The sequence below is a fragment of the Larus michahellis genome, chromosome 1 (genome assembly GCF_964199755.1).
Source record: "Larus michahellis chromosome 1, bLarMic1.1, whole genome shotgun sequence".
NCBI classification, from domain to species: domain Eukaryota; kingdom Metazoa; phylum Chordata; class Aves; order Charadriiformes; family Laridae; genus Larus; species Larus michahellis.
In genome coordinates this window covers 43,867,701-43,890,250 of record NC_133896.1, presented here as the reverse complement: position 1 = coordinate 43,890,250, position 22,550 = coordinate 43,867,701, and the positions used below count along the sequence as shown (strand labels likewise).

The 22,550-nt window shown below is 39.1% G+C and overlaps 1 protein-coding gene across 8 annotated transcripts in view; it reads left to right on the top strand.

Annotated features, from left to right (window-relative positions):
* Nucleotides 1-19,033, top strand: part of PPP1R12A (protein phosphatase 1 regulatory subunit 12A) — a 123,606-nt gene extending 104,573 nt beyond the window's left edge. For 4 of the 8 annotated variants that reach the window (XM_074574004.1, XM_074574037.1, XM_074574021.1 and 1 more), the window contains 7 exons: nucleotides 3,175-3,191; nucleotides 4,361-4,502; nucleotides 4,941-5,045; nucleotides 5,948-5,995; nucleotides 10,661-10,711; nucleotides 12,147-12,308; nucleotides 16,877-19,033. In XM_074574004.1, the coding sequence (XP_074430105.1) occupies nucleotides 3,175-3,191; nucleotides 4,361-4,502; nucleotides 4,941-5,045; nucleotides 5,948-5,995; nucleotides 10,661-10,711; nucleotides 12,147-12,281 (498 nt within the window). In that variant the 3' untranslated portion in view covers nucleotides 12,282-12,308; nucleotides 16,877-19,033. The remainder of the gene's footprint in view (nucleotides 1-3,174; nucleotides 3,192-4,360; nucleotides 4,503-4,940; nucleotides 5,046-5,947; nucleotides 5,996-10,660; nucleotides 10,712-12,146; nucleotides 12,309-16,876) is intronic. The other 4 variants (XM_074574013.1, XM_074574046.1, XM_074574029.1 and 1 more) reach the window with 1 other exon arrangement.
* The last annotated feature ends 3,517 nt before the right edge of the window (nucleotides 19,034-22,550 follow it).

The following is a 22,550-nucleotide window of genomic DNA, read 5'->3' as shown; positions in this document are numbered from 1 at the left end:
GGGCCTTAGACAAAATAATTTCCAGCCTGAAATCTTTAAGGAACCAGAAAAATTATTATCTTGTTCATCTCAGAGGTCTTTGAAACAGCTGTCTTCTAAGATTTCAGTTTGTGCTTTCTTGTTCTTCAGTTCTTCAGAACTGTCTTTTGACTTCTTAACTGATCATTTGTCCATAAAGAAGAGCTATGAAAGCGAAGCCAGACTTTGTTAAGCACTTTGACAGTTGGAGATTGTTCTAATGAAATTTTGTTCAGGCTTTTTAAATTCTGTTAAGGCTTTTTTTTCCAGGCTTTTAAAAAGCTGAGAATTTCTTCAATTTGCGCAAAAAAAAAAAAAAAGTCAGGTTACTTAAAGGAGATTGGTGTTCCTGCAAGAAGGATAGTCTTAGAACTAAGTTGTAGGATAGCAGTTCAAAAATAAGGAAGCTGGAAGATCACTTTGACAACTGAGAGATTCTAAGTAAAAAAGTGTTTCTGTGAAGACTGTTTTCAGTCTGATGTATTTAAAAAAAAAAAAAGAAATAAGAATTTGAATAAGTACTACAACTATGGTTTAGTTATAATTAAATGGACTGAAATTTTATTTTGCCAGTGGTCAGATATGTGACTTCTGAAACGTCAAAGCTAGCAATATTAGGATAATAAATGTCATTAGGTCTTCTAATTCTGTGGGAATAAACGTGAGAAACTGGCATTATTAGTGTTGATTAAGTGCTGTGCTCAAATTTTGTTTCTCAGTTTCACTGCTGTGGCAGTTTTACAGAAACACTGATTTATAACAGTACAGAAAATTCCACCTGACATTGATAATTTATTTCCATTAGCAGTAATTATCCAAAGCTCACTAAAATGTAATGTGCCTCTCTAGAAGCTTAGTATACATTTTCAAATACCCAGTTTCTTTTGGGGCACCCTTATGGTCTGTACAGACTGATGGCATAGGGCTAGAAGGATGTGTTATTTCAGGTTGTGTAGATAAGGTTACATATTTCTTAATTTTTCATTACTGCTTGTGTAGCCAGTAACTGTGGCTGCTCAGTTCTGTGAGTGTACGAGGAACGTCCATCTCGTGGGATTTGGATGCACAGGAATATCTCTGTTGGCATCATTTCTCCTCAAGCTTGCAGGCTTCTACCTTTTCACAGTTTTTTTGTCAAATGTCACAAATGATGACTAAGCTGAACTGGCAGAAATTGAAGGGGAAAATGAAGAGAGAAAACAGCTGAGACTGTGCTAAAAAAATACCCCAAACGCGTTTGGTGAAAAGTGAGGGGAACAAGAACAGGCACGTGCTTGAGAAATGTGCTGCTCTTTCAGTGAGGTGTGGAGGCTGGATGGTGCTTGAGCAGCAGGAGCAGGGCTTCACAAATTTCAGGGAATGGAAACCGCCGATACACTTTTTTCAGAAGACTACGGAGTCCTTGTCCAACTTCTCAGGTTCCCAGCCTCAGCCAGGAGAACGGGAATGGGCTGCGTCTGTGTTTTCCTCTCTAGTAATTAGTGCTTTCTTACCTCACCTGTTCATTTGTTGTCCCCTCGTGTAGCTGGAAAATTTTGTTCCTAAGATGGTGCACGTGTTACTTGATAACTTGCCTTTCTGTTCAGGAAGCTATAGTGCAGCAGGGGAACGGAGATCTGGGAGGGTTTCACATTCCCATGGCACCATGGGGAGTCCACTAGAAGGAAAGAAAAACAGCCTTTAGAAAGCTGCTATTTGTTAAGAAATAATGTGGGAATGGTTTACTTCTTGTAGTGGCTGTCCTGCATTGTAGGTAAAGGTTAAAAGGATCAGCTTAGCATTTTTCTGTATACCGCATTCCTTCAAGGTAAAAAGAGAATACCTAAAGTCTTTACGGACAAAGCTTTCTCTGTTTTGTTGAGGTGAGAAGGAAGCAGTGGAAGAGGGATTTTTGTAGGTCGTTGATTACATGGTGGAATTCTGTAATCTCACACTGATCTTACTTAAATATACGATAATGCAAGATAAGACTCAGATGGAAGTTAATCTTCTTGTGGCCAATAGCTTAAAAACTATCCATGTATAGGTGTGTGTGCCACCTAACGTGTGACATTTTCTACAAAATCTCTTGAGTTCTCGGCATTATTTGTGCTCTTAACAGAAAATAATGGTGCTTTATTAGGAGTGGTTAGGCTACAGCACGTACTTTTGATATCCTATATGTAGTATATGCACTGCAAGGTGTCAGAGGGGAAATTGAGTGTGTTGTGGAGAATGTGGCTATTTTCTTCTATACAAGTTGAAAAAATGCGATTTCCTTGTAAAAAAGGAAACCAAAAAAACATACCATCCCGCAAAAAAACACCTATGGGGTGGTTTTTTCCTTCAGTGACCTTCAGCCACTGCTGGGTGAATAACATTGGAGGATGTCCAGGTGATGATACATCAGTAGAGTTACTTGATTGAAATGCCTTCACTCCAAATTATTATAATTGGAATAAACAATGAATCTGTATTGACCACCCAGAGGGGAAGAAGTTTTGTATGGCCGCTGTAATGCTTAGAGGGGCACTCCCTTGCTCTTAAATCATCACTTCTAATTAAATTTCGCTTGTCAAGTAGAGTGAGTGAACTTCATGCCTGTGGATTCACCTGGAATGAATGAAAGTAATATAAAAAGTGAAATGATGTCATTTAAATTACGTTTAATAAGTATTTCCTTGTGTTGTTGGTATAGTAGCTTGTTTCCCATCAAGTTATGTTGAAACGATGATCTTGTATTTTTATATTATTATTTTGAACTGAAGTCATTATTATGTTGACCTTTCAAAACGTTATTGCTAATGGTAGAGAAGAGGAAGAAGGAACTGGGAATTCAGGGAACACATTTCTGATGACCGTGATAGCAGGCAGGCAAATCGCAGAATGCACCGACTGCTGAAATGACTCCAATATTTAGGACAGTCCAGACTTTTAGAGTGTAATGTCCTTGTAAATCATAGTTTGGCAAGCACATTCTAGCACATATTTCTTTTCTGTTCCAGACATAACAAAATTGAAGCTTGACAATGTTCAGATAACACATACTGTTGGATAGCCTATGCATTTAACATAACTGTTTAGCTATACTTGTTCACAGATTGTTATATATTTTATTTAATTAAATTATTGATTTGAGCTATTCTTTTTCTCTCTTTTTATCTCTTCCCACCTCAGAGCGATAGCCTGTCAAGGTATGTGCAATTTAAACAAATTCATTTGAAATTGTTACACTTTTTGTTCACATATTCTAAGTTCCTTAAGTACAAATTCAGCTTAACCCCAACAGTCAGCTGGGTTGAGCTTTAAAAGGCGTTAATGATATTTAACATTTGTATGAAATATAGTTGTACAGCTACAGTACTGAATATTTTTTTCCATATGTGGGTGGGACACTCCAATCTGGTGAATTTATTGGACTCTCTATTTGTAGTGCACTGAAGGCAGGCTAGAACAGTGGCTACAGTACCATTCCCAACAAATTTTTCAGCATGAAGCCAGCTTTTACAGAGAAGACAAGAGGTTCTTGTTGCCCCTCTTTTAGAATACCCTACTGAAAATTTTCTAAGGAATCGCAAGAAAAGTTCTACAGGCTCTGAAAATCTGATTTCCTTAAGGTTTGTTAAAAAGGAAATGCAGAAATATCAATCGTTTTTTTAAAAAAGTTCTCATTTGGTTTTAGACCTTTAGAAATAATTATTGGATTTTATTGTGTTCCATCTGTGCTGAAAATCTGTTAAATAGAACTACTACAGCACATGATCAGTGAAGAGTGAGCAGTGTGAAATTATTCTAAATTTTATTAGTGCTGGTTGTAATTTAGTGATTAATAGGATAAAGACTTTGCTGAAGATTTGTTTCATAAACGGCTTCTGTTGAAATACTGGAATTCACAACAAATAATTTTGAAATCTCCTTGGTTTCTCTAATAAAACCTGGAGAATGCACCTAGGCCGATATTTTAGAGATTACTCTTTTAAAATCCTTCAATTAAAGTAATAATGTTTTTTAAAAATAGGTTTTCTTTATAAATAAAGAAGTATTAAAGTATCCAAGCTAATATAAAATCCCTTAAGATGTAAATGTTTGCTTGAATTAAATATTTTAATTTAATTTAAAAGATTTCTCTGCATAGAAGGCCGGCACTTACTTGGCAGGCTGAGCAATTCGAAAACATTTTCACACACAATCTTGAAGTATTGAGGGAGTGTAAAACTTAAATTTGCATCAAAGTAGAAGACAGTGACTTAACTAAAATACATAATTGCATTTGTCTGTTTTGAGCTGGGTAACGGCAAACTCACAACGTTTGGTACAGCACTGAACGCAAAGGCAAAGAAAAATACGAACTTTTCTTTTACAGATACGATACGGGATCCCTCAGCATGTCTTCAGGTGATCGTTACGATTCAGCGCAGGGGCGATCAGGGTCACAGAGTTACCTTGAAGATCGAAAACCGTACTGCAGTAGACTAGAAAAAGAAGATAGCACTGATTTTAAGAAGGTATCTGATTCAATAGTTTTGGTGTGAAAATAGAACTTTATTACTGTTTTTCATATGTTGTCTGGAAATAATCTCACATTGGATCACAAATGCGGCTTAAAGGAACTCAGGTGAATGGACGAGCGGAACAACGGCTACAGTGGGGGAAAATACACATTACAAAACAGCTTCTGGCTTTTGCAAGTATTTTTTTAATATGTGTAAAGTTAAGTTACATGCTCTCTATGCAAAGTTGCTTGTTTCTAGAAATATTTGGTAACAGTTCCTTAAAGTGCATGCTAATTCTGTCTTTAAAATCTGTAACTGATTTTTGCTTCTTAGACTATTAATGTATTTGTTCATTTTACATGCAGCTTAATCATGGTTTTGAAATATTTCAGCTGAATTATCTCACTGAATTATTATTCAGTATTTTTTTAAATGAATATTTTCTCTTAGCTTTATGAACAGATTCTAGCTGAAAATGAAAAACTGAAAGCACAGTTACATGATACCAACATGGAACTTACAGATCTTAAGCTACAGTTGGAGAAGACCACTCAGGTTTGTATAAAACAGAAAAAGCATGTACTTAGTTGACAAGGTAGATAGCAAACTAGAAGCACCCCAGGGCATGGGCTGCTCTTTACTAGGCATCAGCTTTGTTTCTTATCCAAAGATGGAAGTGAAGAAGAGTACCCCTCTGTTTCTAAAGAGAAAAGAGTGCAGATTCTGGTCTTCAGCTGTGAGCAAAGTGTGTGAGACTGCCTCCTGCCTGTAGTAGTGGTGGTTCTTGCTAGCGTGCATCTGGAACTTCTTTGCAGGGTAGGGGTAAAAACTTTCTACAGTGTTAAGCTTATATTCAAAGTGTCAGTTGGGATTGATTGATTAATTCATAAACCTGCTGGCAGATTGGCATAACCTGCCAGTTCTTCCTGCCTGGTTAGATAGCTTTATCTTAGAACTGAAGAGCAAATAGGCACTCCAGTTACAGAGAACTGCTGTCAGATAACAGTGCTGCTTACAGTAATACCAATGTGTACACAAAAGTTAAATTCATCTAAATTGCTGTAGAAAGAGCGTTTCCTGTTCTCAGATCACATTTGCCACAACTTACCTGTGTAGCTATTTAAGTGTCTTCCATATGTACCCTGTGAATATCCGTGAAGTACATTAAAAAGATGTTTGTTTTGTGATGCTTGTAGATAGAAATACTATATTACTCCTATTTGCCAAAGGCTATGTAGTGATTAAACTACTTAGGGATGGTCACGGAGGAAGTGCATGATAAATCCAGTTCATTCTTCTTTATTCTTTATTTCAGTGTTACTTCCCTGAACACACTTTAAAATGCCTTTGCAGACATACTTCAGACAGAATACTAAAATGTCCAATTGAATTGTTTTCCCTCAGTTTTGTGTTGTTTAAGAACAAGTACCAATGCCTTTATTAATTTTGTGTTTCAGAGACAGGAAAGATTTGCTGACAGATCACTCTTGGAAATGGAGAAAAGGGTGAGTTTCTGCCAAAGAGCTCTTAAGTACTCCAATTCAGGCTTTTTTTCAGTTTGTTTTGCAACCCCTGACTTGGACATATTTTAATGGGAACAGAAGCCTTTCTTTTAGAAGATTTGAGGACTTTAGGTTTCAAAGTGGCAATGAATGTGAGATACTGTGAGATGGATGGAATTACTTTTAAGAATTGCCTTCGGGTTGCCTCTTGGTTGGTGATGACCAGGTTTTAAGCCCCACTGCCCTCCAGGGATCTGCCGCTTGTTCCATCTCATCCAAAACAATGTTGGCACTCCAGAGGGTTAAGCAGATTCAGAGCGTCTCATCTTCTAATGCATTTCCAACATTCAGAGACTTTAATTTCCTCTGAGCTTTCAGAAGCACGCATGTTGTTTCACCAATTATTGTTGGTAATGAAGTAGCTGGTTCTACCTCATAGACATCCAACCTTAAACCTGCTAACGATATAAAATTAGTCATAATCTGTCTCTTTCCTTGTACTGTAACTTTGTCCAGAGGGAATATGATACCGGGGGGGGGGGGAAGAATAAGCAAGAAGTGTGGGAAAAGGGGCATCAGGGTCAGAAAGGAGTCATGTAATAAGTCTGTATGTGAGACAGGATACAGGAATTATTTTGCAAGTTGTGACACATGGTACTTCTAGGCTGTAGTTTCATGCTAGTTTAAAATCCATCCCTATAAAAGTTTAGTTCCACAACAACGTAAAGCAAACTGTGTTTGTTTTGTTGTGGTCCTGGCTTTCTTGGCGACCTTGTTCAAGTGTTCTTTTCTCCTGCCCTGATCCTGGAGTGACACATTAGACACTTAAACAGGAAGAAAACTAAACGGACTTTGAAAGTAATAAGTGATACGGTATAGGTTTATTTATCCCTGGTGAACTTCACCTTCACTTGTTTTTTATGTTTACTTTCCAGTATTTGAGGTTTAGAAAACAATTTTTAGTTCTACAAACCTGTCTGGTGTATAAGCAAACACTTGGTAGATTTTATAGGAGCACATGGAGATGTAGAAATGCTCTCAGGCACTTCCTGAACTTCCATTATCTTTATCTTAATAATCTCTTCAGATAATTGCAGTGGCCTTTTAGCACCTATTTCTCCTTGATTTTTTGGCATCTTGCTGTAGACAGTGATTTCATCAGTAGAAGAGTTTCATCAGCAGCTTTGATTGGTTTCTTGCTTGCTATCATGGCCACACAAGTGGACATTTAATTATTTCATAGCTTTATCTGTGTCCATTACTATATAGGTTCCATATTGCAGAGCATTCAGTGCTGCATAGCTAGACATTATTTCAATTTTAAATTACAGCTTTGCTTTTTCCCAGAATAGGCCATTGCGTTAAGACAATTGGCCGTAGTAGAAATTCTTGCAGTTTTTTTCTGTAAAGACATGTAGCCCAACAGCAAATAGAATAGCGTAGCGTAGCATAGCATAGACTGTTTCAGTTGGAAGAGATCTACAATGATCATCTAGTCCAACTGCAAAATGCCTTTCAGAAATGTTACTTTTCCTAAATGTATTAGTACTAAAGCTAGCAGGTAAAAAAAATAAAATTAGTGATAATGCTGTATAGCTGAAACATAATTTACACAAGATTTAGGAGGTGTTCCTTGTATTTTATAATTTTAAACTTATTTTCAGACAAGAATTTAAAACAGGAATTTATTTGTGATTGGACTTTCCTTGTTGTTGTTAAAATCTGGAGTTACTTGCACTTTGAAAGTGACTGAAGCAGCGTTCTCAGCTGCTAGTCATCAATAGCTGATCTCCAGAAATAAGCTTACCAAATTCAGTTCAGATTGGCGATCTTTAAGAATAATTTTAGGGACACCTTTTTAATGTAGTGTGACAATATAAATGTAAAAAGTAGAAACAAATTGTAGAGCTTTTGTAAGTATACTTTTCCAAGTACATGACTTAACTAAAATAAAATATAAAACATAAGGTGTTTATATAAATTACATAGAGAAAAGGGGAGGGGAAAAGTAAAGTGGTGAGAATAAATTGGAAGAAATAAAAGGCTGGTAGAGAAAAAACTGAAGGCATCATTGAACTATGACATTTTCAAGCTGAAACATGCCTTTTCAGTAAAGAAGATGGGAACGTTTATTAAACCTAGAATGGCACAGGAATAAAATTTAGAAAATACTGGCTTTGAATTTTATTTGAACTCAGCCTTCAGAAGTGGGTTTCCGTGATGTGATGTGGTGATGCATTGTCCAGATTGTTCATTTGAGAACTGCTTACCAGAAAGGGGCTATTTCCATGGCGATGGAGATGCAGATCAGATCACAGATGCAAGGTCCTAGCAATACACAGGCAAAAATAAGGGTTTCATTAACGACCTGTCACTCTGAAAAGTACGCTAAAAGTCCTTTGCAGAATTTGATATGACGTGATAATAAAACTCAAACTGCCAGGTTTCGGTCTGGATCGGAATTCAGAGTTGTAGTTAACTTTAACCAGTTTCCCCCAAATTTAGAATTCATTGTCTGGGAATTTGGGTTGTGGACAGTTACATTTTTTTGGTATTACTGGATATACAAATATATGTAGGCATATACATCTGGTTTTACTTTTTAATATTTTTATAACCTTGGGGTCAGTTATTAACCTGTGTATATTCTCGTACCTCAATTTCGCTGCACCAAGACTGTGGTTGCTAGTTGCTCTGATAAATACAAATGAGCTTTTGTATTTTATAAGCTGAGAGACTAGCGTGTATTTTTTTTCATTTTGAGGGTTACAAATGTTCGTTGGCGTACCTTATAGATTTGTTGAAGTGTATCATAAAATTTTAGACTGCGTAAATTGCAAACCCTTTCTTTGAGTCCAGGGACTAATCAGATAATACTGGCAAACCTTCCCAGTAAAACTGCAGCGTGTTATTTTGTTGGCATTCCTCAAGCCAGCTCCTGAAAAAGAGCAAGCAGTTCAGGAAAAAGAGAAGCATAGCTTCATCTAATCAGAACAAGACGTTTTTACAATAAATCTTTTATCTAGGCCAGTCCATTTAAATGTTTCTTTTATATAATGTGAAGTATACAAAGTTAACGAAATAAGGATTTTATTTAGTTGGCTTTTATTGCTAATAGTTGTTCTTGGACAAGCTCAACATGCTAGTTAAGCAAATGCATCAAAAGGCTAATGATTTTTAACCATCTGAGATTTTTAGATTTATTTGATCATTCATCTCTTGGTAATCACAGGAATTGTCAAATATTGATTAACGTAAGGGCACTGATAATATATGTTATTCTGCAAAGCCAGTAGGTAACTGGTACAGTTCTAAGTAATGTAAGACGGGGTGGGTTTTTTGTTAGTCACTTGCTTACTGCAGTCAACGCGCTGCTACTTACTATGCCCATTACTGTCAGTCAGTATCGTTATGGGAAAAGTCGTAACTCAAAGGAATTAAGTACATTAAGTACTAACAACTGCAGTAATCTATTATTTTGATAAACCTTTAAAGTTATTTGCTAAAATGGGAAAATGTTGGGATATAACTGCACTATGATTAAACTAAATTCAAATGATTTATATCTGAAAGGTGACCGGCAAGAGTCAGTATCTACTGGGCGGTATGATCTAACCAAAGTTTTACACACCTCAGTCAATGCTGCTTGCTGTTTGCGTAACACCGTTGTATGCAGATGCATATGTCCACTTCGCAATAATCTGTTGCTTTTGCCTTTCACACTTTGGAAAAATCTGAATGTAGAGTTCTGATACCCGCAGCTGCTTTTAAATGAGATACACTGCATTGTCTGACGCAGGAAAGCAAGCAATCAAGCTATAAACCCCTGAAGTCTCTTGCATTAGCTATTCATCTGTCAGATGTGTCGAAAATTAGGTTTAAGCAAAATAACGTCATTTAGAAATACGGTCGTGTGTCTGCACTGCAGACTGCAGCATAGTCTAGAAAACTCTAAGCTAACTTTCAGTAAGCTAGCTTGGGTAGTCAGTGTAGTCTCAACAACCTGAAGTTCTCTACAAAGGATAATTTCTCCTGCTTCTCAGGTAAAAAGGAAAAAGAAAAAAAAAGAAAAGAAAACTATACTAGAAACGCAGAAAATATTCAAGAAGCATTTGCTCAAGAGGCAGGTGGTCTTACGTAGCTGTATTTCTTTGGTAGTCAGCTGAACTCCTTTGATGTAAATCTGGGGGTATCTACGCTACGTTGCAGTTTATAGTGAGGACAGATCCCACTGAGCTGAGACACATGTTTCAGCTACCTTTGCTTGTCTATGAAAGCTTACACTTTTGTGCTTGTTTCTTTTTTAACATTCTTGTTTGCTTCTGATGATTTTCTGCATTTCTTGTATATTAAGCTATTATGGAAGCTTAGCTTGTGAAAAATAAATCTGAACAAATGGTATTTACGACCTGTCTAAATTTGTGTAAAGGAAGGGCTGTATTTTGTAGGACTTGATGTAAATTTCTATATCTCTTCCTCCTCAGATATTAGAATTCCATATTGACAAAATTTCTATATATCACTGCCATCACAAGTTTTCTGTCCACACTATGCTTTTGGTTGTATGATCTTTGAAACTTGAAGTATTTCACTGTTACCACAGTATTTGCAAGCAGTAATTTTTTAAAAACAGTATCGTTCAGTGTTAACACACGTCTTCTGATTTAGGAAAGAAGAGCTCTAGAAAGAAGGATATCTGAAATGGAAGAGGAACTGAAAGTAAGTAAACTACTACACATTAAACTATTAATAACAAAGTGTATGACTGTCAGGGCAACATGTAGTCTGGCAGTTTTACTGGTCTCTCTAATTTCATTAGAAAATAACTAAGTTATAGCTGCTTTTCAAAATCCCTCATGTCATGTAGCTTGTAGCTATGTATTAGACAGCATGTTACCAGTATCAAAACTTTCGTTTGTGTAGAGTGAATAATAGTCAGGTTTTAGTTAATCAAAAGCAGTGGATAGATTTCAGACATTGACAAATAAGTACCGTTTACCACAGGCACCAATTTCCGCTTTTTTTCAACTATGTATAAACTGAATCCTAGAAGGAAAATACTTTTTTTAATACATTTCTGGCCTTTTTTTTTTAACCAGTCATGGTACCACTTTTCTTATTTCCTGGTTTATCGATGTTAAATCCTCTGATATGATTAAGAAGGGTGAGAACTTTGGCAGGTTTGTGTGGTATTATGTCCTTGGATGTAATGTTGGAAAGGGCCAACCAAACTGATAGAACTAAAGTACGTCTAGAGAACTATTGGAACATGATGAAATAGAAAATTTCCAAAATTTTAAGGAAGTAGCACTGTTTTGATATTTGATAGTTGTCATTGATTAAGAAAAAATTTCCTTTCAAGCTCATTTTTGAGCTCCCTCTGGTGCTTGGAAACGGTATTAACTTTCAAATACTTTTCATTAAAATACATGCACGAAGTTTTGTTGAAGTAATCGAAGCTGACAGGCAGACGTAGGCAGAAGGCAACCACGATGCCTCCAGCTCCCTTGGATTCAGGCCAAGATAGTTTGCTGTAAGGGAAGACACACTGTCTGTGGTTCCTTGAGGGGTCTTTAGAAGTGAAATATGTAGAAAGCAAACTGGTATAGGAAAATAACTGGGTCTAAGAGTGGAAGACAGGATGTGAGCTTCTATCATCAACCTGTAAATTACTGTTAGGGAAGGCTGGGCTTCCGAGAAAAATAAGAGAATGCAAATATATTGCCTTTTTTCCAAAAGCTTATTTTCAATAAGCAATACGTGAAAGTTTTGAATTAAAGATTAAATACTCTTCCTATCATTCGTTGCACGGCCGTGTACAAGTATATGTTAAATGTGTCATTATGTACTGACTTTTGAATAGGAGATTCAGTTTGTGCAATTAGGATGTTAAGTAAAGAATTCCAGGAATAGCTCTCATTGTTAATGTATCCTGAACTGTTTTGCAAAGCTGTGACTAATCACTGCTGGTTCTTAGATTGCTTTTCAAGAATGTGCCACTTGTTTGATACTTTCCTTTCACAGCGACTTATCTACTTTAAACAGGACTCTCTCTTCTAAGTTTTCTTTCAATTCTGCTCATCTCCAGGTCTTCTAAACATAATATACATGGGTTTTTTTCTTGTTTTCACTCCTGTTTCTTTGATTCCTGCAGAACCTGCAACAAATAAAGCAGATTCAATCTTTGAGACACATAAATGAGCGACTGGTGACTGAGAATAGGGCCTTGACCCGAGTGGTTGCCAAGCTGTCAGGGTCCTGTAGGCAACTGCGCTCTGTGGACTTGTAATTTCTTCCTTCTCCTTTGTGTAGCCAGGCAGGTGTTGACATTTGGTTTGTGCTTGGGTAGAATTTTACTATTAACGCTTGTGTGCCAGAAACTGACTTACTGCTGCTCGGTTATGGAAGTGTGGCTAAAGCATGGTGTCCGCTGTACCGACTACAGGTGTGGCAGATGTGTTGGTATGGTGTGAAATCGTCCGTACTAGCACTGAAGCTTGTCCTCCCTAACTTGAAGATAAATTGGCAGTGATCCAGGAGACCTTTGACATGTTAAAACCGTGGCAACAAACGAGAAAGGATTCGAGTTCCCACTAGGATACGCTGAAGTCACTCCCTTGTTTTGATGTTTGAGTAAATGCTCAAATAGATTTGCCTCTAGTTTTCAAAAAAAAAAAAAGAAAGAAAGAAATTAAGAGTTGAGCTTTCTTACTGCAGTATAATTGAAGTGCATAGAATTGATACAAATCTAGGCTCAACTAAAGAATGTTTGAGAAGTGGTTTCAGTACTGTGCATTCCTGACCAGTTGCATTAGCAACTTTTATTTCTTACATTTCTGTGGTTTAGTGTTTAGAGGGGACCGAAGTCTTTTCTTTCCGAAATGTATTGGAATTTCGAGTCGATTAATATTTTCACATATTAACTTCCCCTGTGGTTCTGGCCAATACTTATTTTTATCTAGACAGCTTAAAATAGCCAGTTTCAGCACCGAGTTAAGGCTGTTGATTTATATTGCTATATATGCAGGCATTCCAGTCGTGGACTGGAATCCTATCGTGCAAGGACTGTACAAACACAGACACAAAAAAACCTGCCTAGTGTGTCAGATTGGTTCATACTTATTAGGTCATCTGGTTCAGTCCCCTTCTGTTAAAGGTATGAACTGGTTTGAGTTTCGTCTTGGAAAAAAATGCCGGTTCATTGTCCTTAGTGTTACTGCAGAGCTGTGAAACCCAGTGAAGGTTCAAAACTTCTAGGAGGAACAAAATGTGGTTTCGTTCCACACTAAATCTTCCTCCTGTTATATAACAACTGTATGGGGCGGAGGTTGCAGTGGGCTTTTAAGATCTTTAGGTGGAAAAAAAATATTTCCTTCTGCAGAGTGACTTTTGCTAAATTGCTTCCCTTTGCCTACCCCCCTTCCCGCTTAGAAGCAAGGCAATAAGCGTACATTTTTTCATTCTGCTCACAAAGTCCAATGTCAGGTTTTCCCCCACTAAGAGGCATGAAATAAAGAGAAGGTTTATCCTTTGGCTTTGTGTCTTCCTGGAGTTGGTCTAACAATAGGATGTGGATAGAAAGGTTGTTCCTGGTCCAGGCCCCACATTCCTCAACTCTTCTCTTGTGTTAACCCTTGCTGAGCGAGTCAAGTCAGCTCACTGACCTGGCTGAAAACAAATCCCTTTATTTGTGACATTACTTGATATCCATCTCACCCCAGGGTTGTTGAATCCCAGGAGGATGCTGCTGCCTGCGAAGGAAGAGCCGTCCCTTTCGGGCAGCCCGTCCTACGGCAGCTTCTGCTGACAATGGGGGGGTTTCAACACAGCTGAGCGTATCTAATGACTGCTGTCCGCAGCCACACGTCCGTACCGTCTTTTTTTGCTAGCACTGGCATTCCTTTAACCATGGTAAGCCAGTTCAGGGTGTTAACCCACAGAAAACTATTCAGTATTGCTTTTTGTAGGGGGAGTTTTCAACAGAAGATCACTGGAGCTGGAGGAGCTAGGCTAGCCAGAGAAAAGCAATGGAAGCACAGCAGGGAGGCTTGACGTTATGACGGTAGCTTAACCATAGCAGTGTGCCTGATTAGCCTGAACAGGTACCTTAACAGTTCTTGAGCTTTTTGTAATCTTAACTTACAAAGCTGTTAAATCCTCCAGCAAACACGGACATTATTATCACTGTACAGATTTGAGTTGGCTCCCCATATATCAAGTGATTATTGAATAATTATTTGCATAACTACAGCACTGCAAAGTTACTAGCTAGTCGTGTAATACAGACAGGCAAAATAATGCATCTGTAATCTTATTCAAGAATCTCATCACAGGAAGATACTTTGCTATTTCAGTGAGAAGCAAATTGGAATTGAAAGCGTCAAGTGCCATATGTAACTGTAATTTTACTAGATTTACTGCAAAGCTTTTTCTTCCTGCCTCCACACGTGAAAGGTGTGTGGTGTCACCTCATGAGAAGTTGGAGTACCATAGGAATGCACTGCTCCAAGAAAATTGTATAAATGTCTTTGGCTAGGTTTAAAGCATGTGGGGATTAGTATAGATGGGAAGCATAAGTATTTTAGATTACTTGAGCTTATCCTTCCTGATCAATCTCCTGTTACTCATAACTGCTTTTGTCTCCTACCAGTCTTCCCTTATTCTTTAGCACACTTACAAAAAAGAGAAAATACTTTCTTAATATACGTTCTACCTGTTAGTTTAATCAGGATTTACAATCTATTGACAGAGATTTGCAGACATGTAATGGTACTGGATTATATTAAAGCTCTTAATTTGAACAGCGGCTTTTTTCTTAAAATAGTTCACCAGAAAATATACCAGTCGGTGGGTCTGCCTGTTTGTAATTAAGCATTATTGGCTGCAGGTCCCTAGTCAATGAGTTGAAAGAGGACTGTGAAGGTCACTTAGAGCTTTCATTGGAAGGCATACATGGCAATACCTCTTGAGATGCCCAATTAACAAGAACAAAACCAGACTTCCTTGCTTCCTTGTGCACAGTTAGGAGAAGGCTGTTGTGGTTTCACCCGGGATCTTTGGTATGAAGTCTGTAACAGAACAAAAACGAGGAAGGAAAGATGTTAGTTGCTTTTGCCTGAACAAATGGCCGTTTCATTGTTTGCAGGAACATGTCATAGAACAACCCCAGGCTTATCCTGATATTACAGGTGTGTGCACAGACGCATGGTACACACGCCTGTTATCTGGGTATGACCCCTAGCACGTGTATCGCAGACAACAGTAGTTGTTTTTCACGGCTTAGAAAACTTAACACAGATAATACTTGAAAATTGCCAAATGATTACGTGTGTTGCCCAATTTCAAACACCTTGACATGGTTTTTGAAAATAATCAGCATTTTACAGCACTCTCTGTTGAGAGCGCAGCTCTCACTTGACTATCTGTAATGGAAGCTTCCCTCTGACTCTGTGAAGAGCTCGGGTTAGGTGGCTTGCCGTAAGCTCCACCATGGACCAGAGCTGGAATCCAGGTTAGCAGAATGATTGTTACTTACTCTAACTGTGGAGACCACCTTTTTTCCTCTCACAGTCTCCTGTCATCTTCGTTTCACATACTCTGACATGGGCAGGTAAACGAACTAGAGATCCTATAACCTCAGTTACCTTCGGTGCACCATCGCGTTTTAAGCTGTGAGAGGGGCTGCTGTTGGGTGAAGTGAGTGTGAACAGAACTCCTCTGGAGGCAATGGCTAAATGAAGCCTCTAGTATAATGCGCAGTTAATTAACCCTGCATTTTTAAACTTCTCAGTTCTTTCTCTTCCATTATAATTTTCTGAATGTATGAATGCATAATTTTGTTTGAGTACAATGAAAACAAAACTAGTGGCAGAGAAATTACATCATGAAAAATGATGTAGCAGCAGTTACATAGGTGACCAGCTGGACTTAGGCCTCTTGTGTGCACTTTGCACCTGAGGTTACTGAATAACTGCTCTGCGGGAGTAGGCTGCTACCTCCTGTGTAAACCTGCTGCTCGAAACCATACGCCTAATTTAGCCATGAGTATTACGGGCGGTTTGTTATCAGTGTGTGAAAATAGATATGGAGAACTGCTGAGATTACTTCTGGTTTCTCTGACAAGTTCTATTCTCCCAGCACAAACCCCTGTGCACTGACGTCTCCTCCTTTCCTGTCTGATCCTGTCCAAACCTCACCTCACTTGGCTTCTGCCTTCCAGCTTTTGTGCTTGCGTGTCACCCATCTCCTGTGGCAACCTTAACTTGCCATCTCCTAACGTGTCTGCCTGAGTGTGCAGCCTGGCGTTTCGGTGATCTCTTTCAATGATCTGATCTTGTGTGAACTGTGCTATTCAGGGCGATGATCTCAAATTATAGGATGTGTGCTCCAACACGAGTTTGGAAGCGGCGGGAAGATTAATGCTATGAGCTAACGAGCTGAATCACACTGTCTCTGATCGGGATGAAGTCATCCAGGAGCACGGTGGTAGATCTGCTTAGCCACAGCATGTTTTTTTTGAAGCTCTGCAAGTGCAGTGTAGACAAACCTCTTTAAATTGCCGGCAATTAACATTTCTTTGTTTTGCACTGAAATTTGAAGCATTTAATTACTTTCCTCATGCTGTTATAAATGCTTTTGTTAGAGGCTTGTCATCTGCACCACCGAGTTTTAGTGCATCTAGTCCAAGCAAACGAGAACTCCTAATCTGTACCTCTGAACTGTATCGGGCTAAAAGGTGAGGTTTCTCTGAACGGCTGGTATGAAGGGGGAGAACTGCCAAGATGCTTAAGCTGAATAAAGATTTTTATCCCCAGTGCTTGTCTAGTCTTGCTGCTTTTGCTTGGGACGTAACAGCAAATAACCGTCGTGTTTTGTTTTTCATAGATGCTACCAGACCTGAAGGCAGACAACCAGAGGCTAAAAGATGAAAATGGGGCCTTGATCAGAGTTATAAGCAAACTTTCCAAATAAAGGGTTTACTACAGCAGCAAATAACGGTATTGCACATCACTAGTAACTCCAGTGGACCATACTGTGGCAGTCACTGGAAGTGTGGGAAGATCCTTTGGAGACTGTCATTTTCAGATATCCTGCCAAACGCCCTCTTACCTGTGTGTTTTTTTGTATCAAGATCATTGTTTCTGTTAAAATGCAGCTGCTGAGAAGATAAAATGACTGAGAAATCTTGTTTACAGCTACAGCATAATAAGGAAAGTGTTCAAGGCCAGATACGCCTCAGATATTTAACCAGTAAGCCTTAGTTGTACATAAACACTTTTACATCAACAAAAGCTTTCAGCTCTCACAGAAGACAGTTACTCAATAATGTTTTTGTTGTGCCACAATTCCCAGTTTTTTTTCTATACTCAGTTTTTCTTTTAATCTTAAGTTTGGATTTTTTTTTTCCCTTCTAATTATTCATGTACCAGATTTTTCTTGTACAGTGTTTTCACAGCTTTACCATTTGCAGAGACCACACACCCTTTTAAATTACATATTTGTGTAGCTACCTAGAGTTGTATTGTCCGACCACCTGGAACAGAGATGTTTGGTGGAACATTTGCTTTCACTGTTTGTGCAATATGCATTTATTTCCTATACAAAATGCTTTAAAAGTCAGTTGAAACTAGAAATATTTTAAGAGTCCTGTTTTCTGCCTTTATTGGTCACTTTAAAAAATAAAAAAAAAAAGAAGTTTGTAGTGAAAGATGTTAGATCCTGTAATCGTCACATTCATTTGAGCAGGTACTGAGTGATGCTGTATATATAAATGTGTACTGGTTTGATTTTTCAGACCACCACGTGGCATGCTTGAATATATTTCCCTATTGCAAATGTCTGTTAATGCAAATTAGGCTACTCCAGAATAGTGTGTTTAACAAAATTCATTAATTTTTATGGTATAAAGAATTTAGACATTGTACATTGTATGGAGCCCTATCTTTACAAAAAGTCTAAACTATATAAAATACTTTATTATCTTTTCCTCCCATTTTTTTTTTCATTTGATAGTGTTCACCATAATAAAAAATCGCATAACTATAACTGCTTCACTACATTTCACATACCTGTATTTATCTGAGTGCTGTCCAAAACTGTTGTGCTAGCCAAAGTAACGTACTAAATCATTTGAAAAACATAACCCGTTACACTCACATTAATGTTTATATGCACTGTTGTTGCCATGCGAGAAGGCATCCAGTTTGATACCACCACCGCGTCAGACCATTTTATACATTTCAGTGGCCTTTAAAAACAACAAAAGTACTTCGGTGAAAATCGCTTTTGTTAGAAACAGCTTTTATATTTTCACTAAACCATTCAAAATACGACATCCTATTGGCACATAGTTTATTGCCTAAAACCACTGAACGGATCAGCCATTAAAACAAATTGTACATTGTAAAGCTTGTAGTAGCTATTGTATTATTGATTATATTGTATACTATATTAAATGTGAATTTGTACCCCTTCATTTAAAAAGGTCATTGTGTTCTACTGCCTACTTGGGGGGGAGGGGGGGGTTAGTTTTACCGGGGTGGGATATGTTTTGGTAAGGAAGACATGATGTCCTCTCTCTGTTGATTGGTTTTTTGAAGATGTAAGGTTATGCTCTTACTACCAAGCTCAGGATTCTTGATTTTAAAGGTACACGGATAGTTGGAGATATCTTATTGTAATTGCTCTGTATGAGAGGTGGGTCTGAACCATAGGGACTTCCATTGTCTTACGCTAACATAAAGAATTGAATGGCTGCAACGTATTGAGTTCTGTTACAAGACAGTTAGGCATATTCTGGATTATATTTGGTAAAGTTTGGGTGCCTGTGAATGATTAAATACGTGTTTCTAATATTTTAGTGTTTTATATTTAGGTTATTTATTCTTTATATCTAAAAAAAATGAATGGCTACTGTGCTATATTGATTTTATTGGTAGTACTGAGCAGACCTTGTATCTGCATGAAACTAGTTGCAAAACCCACTATTTTGGAAAAAAAAAATTGTATTTTGACATATACAAATAAAATGAATACAAACTATTTTAAATGTGTGAAAGTTTTACTGAGAAGACATTGAAATTTGTTATGACTTTAAACCATGTTATAAGTTTGCTATTTAAATTCTTTGGTGGGCATTTTTCATTCATTGCGTTACTTGGATGCAAAGTTCAAGTACCTTTCAAAGATTGTAATCAAATTGTGATTATTTGCACATCATTGTACATGCACATCTGTAAATGCAACAGTAAAAATGCCATATTTATGCAATCTGTAACAACTTGGACAAATGTTTATATATTTTACATAAACCTGTCTGTGTGCAGAATCTGAGAACCATTTTTTACGTGATATTAACTGAATCTCACAAAGCAATTGCTAAACTTGTGTCACCATCGTATTGTACTGATCGTCTTGCAGATCAAACGCATCCCCAGAAAATCCGGCTCCCACAGAGACAAAATGGGTAGTGGAGGACACATTATTGCTGGCTGCCGGCTCTGGCAGGCTTCCTTAAGCAACTCATGGCTTAAACGGTCATTCAAAAGAGCAACTGAGATTTTCAGGGGACTTGTCCCCGTGTAGAAAAGGATCTTTATATCCCAGAATTAACATCAAATACACACAGAGGCATGGAAGTAGCTGGTGCTGGAGAGACGAGAGGGAAGGGGCTTGTCCAGCCCCAGCCGGGAGGGAAGCCAGAAGCCGGGGCGGAGGAGCGATGGCAGGTGGGACGGCAGCCGGGCAGCAGAGGGCAGGGAGGGAGGGGGCAGTGTGGCTGTGGAAGGACGGGCTGACTTAATGGCTCCACACGGTAGCGGTGGAGAAAAGACTGGAGCTGGAACTTCATTTTTTTTCCCCACCTCATCTCCCTCATCATAAACAATTCCTTCTGGACCTCCCCAGTTCCTCTGACCTACCATTTTCACACATCCGCTATTTCCTTGCCGGCTTCCAAAAAGAGCAGTTACAATTCATACTCTGCAGGTTGGTGCATTTGTTTTCGCTCAGCACCGAGTACAAAACATGAGTCTTGGTGTTTCTCTCCTGTAGAAATGCCTTCCATGCTGAACTTCGGCTTGCACTCAGATGAACGTTAAACCAATGGGTATTAATCTCACCTACTCAATATTCCTGGTCACTGGCCATTTGATGGTCTTCTAAGAGCAAATGTGTCCTCACAGAACAAGCATTCCCTCATTTCTTCTTAGAAAAAGTGACTATTTACATGTTATCTTATAGAAGAGAAAAGCATGCTCAGGGGCAGCTGAAGATACCTGCTTGAGATGTGCATCAAGGGAGAAATTTTAATTATTTCCTTCCCCTTTATCGTACAGAAATGGGCTCCATGGGAGATGGCTCCTACCCCTGCCAGCTGCCTTAACCTGAGGAGGTTTATAGGCAAGAGTGAGGGCACCACATAATGCCAAAAACATCCATATGGCGGTAGACAGGGAATCTACACAAAGAAAAGCTGGTGGCGAGGAGCAAGGATGCCACCATGACACCACGCCGGACGTGGAAAGGCAACACCATGTCAGAACATGAACGATTCACCTGAAAGGTAGGGGACGCATCAGAACAAACACATCAGACCAAAACTGGCCAGAAGTCAGAGATCAGGCCCCCATCGCATCCAAATGCCTGAACAGAGAAAAATTGTCCAAAGTTAGCAATAGTATGAATTATGCCTTCCTTCTGGCTTGTACTACTGCTCAGAGGAGGTATTAATTTCTTGTTAAATGAAGTTGTGATTATGAAAATAATCATTACACTGACTCGATCTGGATGATCCTGGAAAAGGCGTGACTCTCCACAGCTGGCACGTTACAGTTCCTTTATGGACATCTTGAGACTTTGCCACCCGTGTAGCACACCGGGTCCTCCAGAAAGGAACGCACGCCTATTTGTCTCCTTTGGGTTGCTTGTGGTCTTGTGGCAGAAGCATAAATGGAGGTGGCCAAATCTGCCACGCTGTGATGCTGTGCAGCCATGGCTCCCAGGACCTCCAGCTGGGCCACCCCAGAGAGCACCAGGCCTGCCATGGAGGCCTCTTGGCAGCTGCGGCCTCAAGCCTGTCCCGTATGGAAGGTGTAGGCGGCCACATTTCTAGTTACACCAAAGTCACTTTTCCCCTTTGAGTGGCAGCTTCAGCTTCTCTAACCTGACACGACACAGTGTGGGCAGCAGATAATTCTGACACCTTCACTGTGCAACTGAGAGGTTGATACCTTTTATAGATGAAATTTAACTTCCAACTACAATCCAGAGGACTGTGACAGCAAAATGTGAGAAAAAGCCTCTACATAATATACAGTTTAAAAAAAGAAAAACTCGACAGCTATACAAACATTACAGAATTTGCAAAGAGGGTGGAGGAACAATGTTAACTGCGTTGCAGAGGGTTGCTTTCCCACCTGGTTTAAATCCTAGGAGAGTTTTGTTGAGGCTCTGCCGGTCAGCCCTGGGAAAGGACAGGTTTTCCCCATATAGGAACAGCCACTCTGCCTGCCCCGCAACAGAAGAAACGATTTGCCTCAGTTTTTCAGAAGAAGTTCTCACCGTTCATGGTTATGTACACAACGTTAACATTTCGCTACAGTGATTCAGCTTCCTCCAGTTCTTAAGTCAAAGCCACTAATAACAAGGGTAAGAAATGCCGGTGACTGCACTCATTTGCTTTATATTCGTTTTGATTGCAAGAGCAGCAGTTGGGGTTCGTGAGCGAGTAACAGCAAGTGTTATTGTGCTCTGCCTCAGCACAGATTAAGACAGACTAGAGCGGTCCTAAAGGTGACTGCAGGTTCCTGCATAGGAGAAGGAATTAAAAAACCACACAAAACCTCCCAAAGCTACAGTGAATTGCTCACGCTGTAAAGGGAGAGCTGCTGCCACACTGATGAAGTCATCGGCTATTCCTGCTTGTGTCAGCACCTCCCCATTTTGTATTCCTGATTAGATAGGAAAAGTATGTAGCCTTTAGAGAAAGGAGGAACTGTTTGGTTTTTTCCTCTAAAAACATCACCTGTTGGATGTCTAATGTTTCTGATCTGGCCCAGGGATAATTACAGCAGGGACAAAAGCCCCGCATTCCAACTCTAATTATTTCACCCTGCTTGCTTGGGTTCCGCATGTCTGTTTTGCAAACCTATTAAAGCTTAGCAGAAGTGGTTAGCCAAAATAGCACAATTCATCTTACAGTGTGGTCTTTTCCCTTCGTTTTATTTGCTGGAGAAAAAAAAAAAAATCATGGAGGGAGGTGGGTGAGAAGAAGCTATTTATTCCCTTGGTACCATCTTTCTGCGCTTCACCTGTTCCATTATGGAGTCCTTTGAGCAGAGACTCACTGGGCTGAATTCCTCTTTTAGCAAACTAGCGTGGGGAGAAGCTGCTCCAGGTCTTGCTGTTCTGTCACCGCCTCTGGTGGGGCCCCAGCACAGCTGGCTGCTGTGACCCCCCCCCCTTGCCCTCTCATGTCAGGGAACAGGTTGCCCAGGGAAGCTGTGGATGCCCCATCCCTGGAAGTGTTCAAGGCCAGGCTGGATGGGGCTCTGAGCAG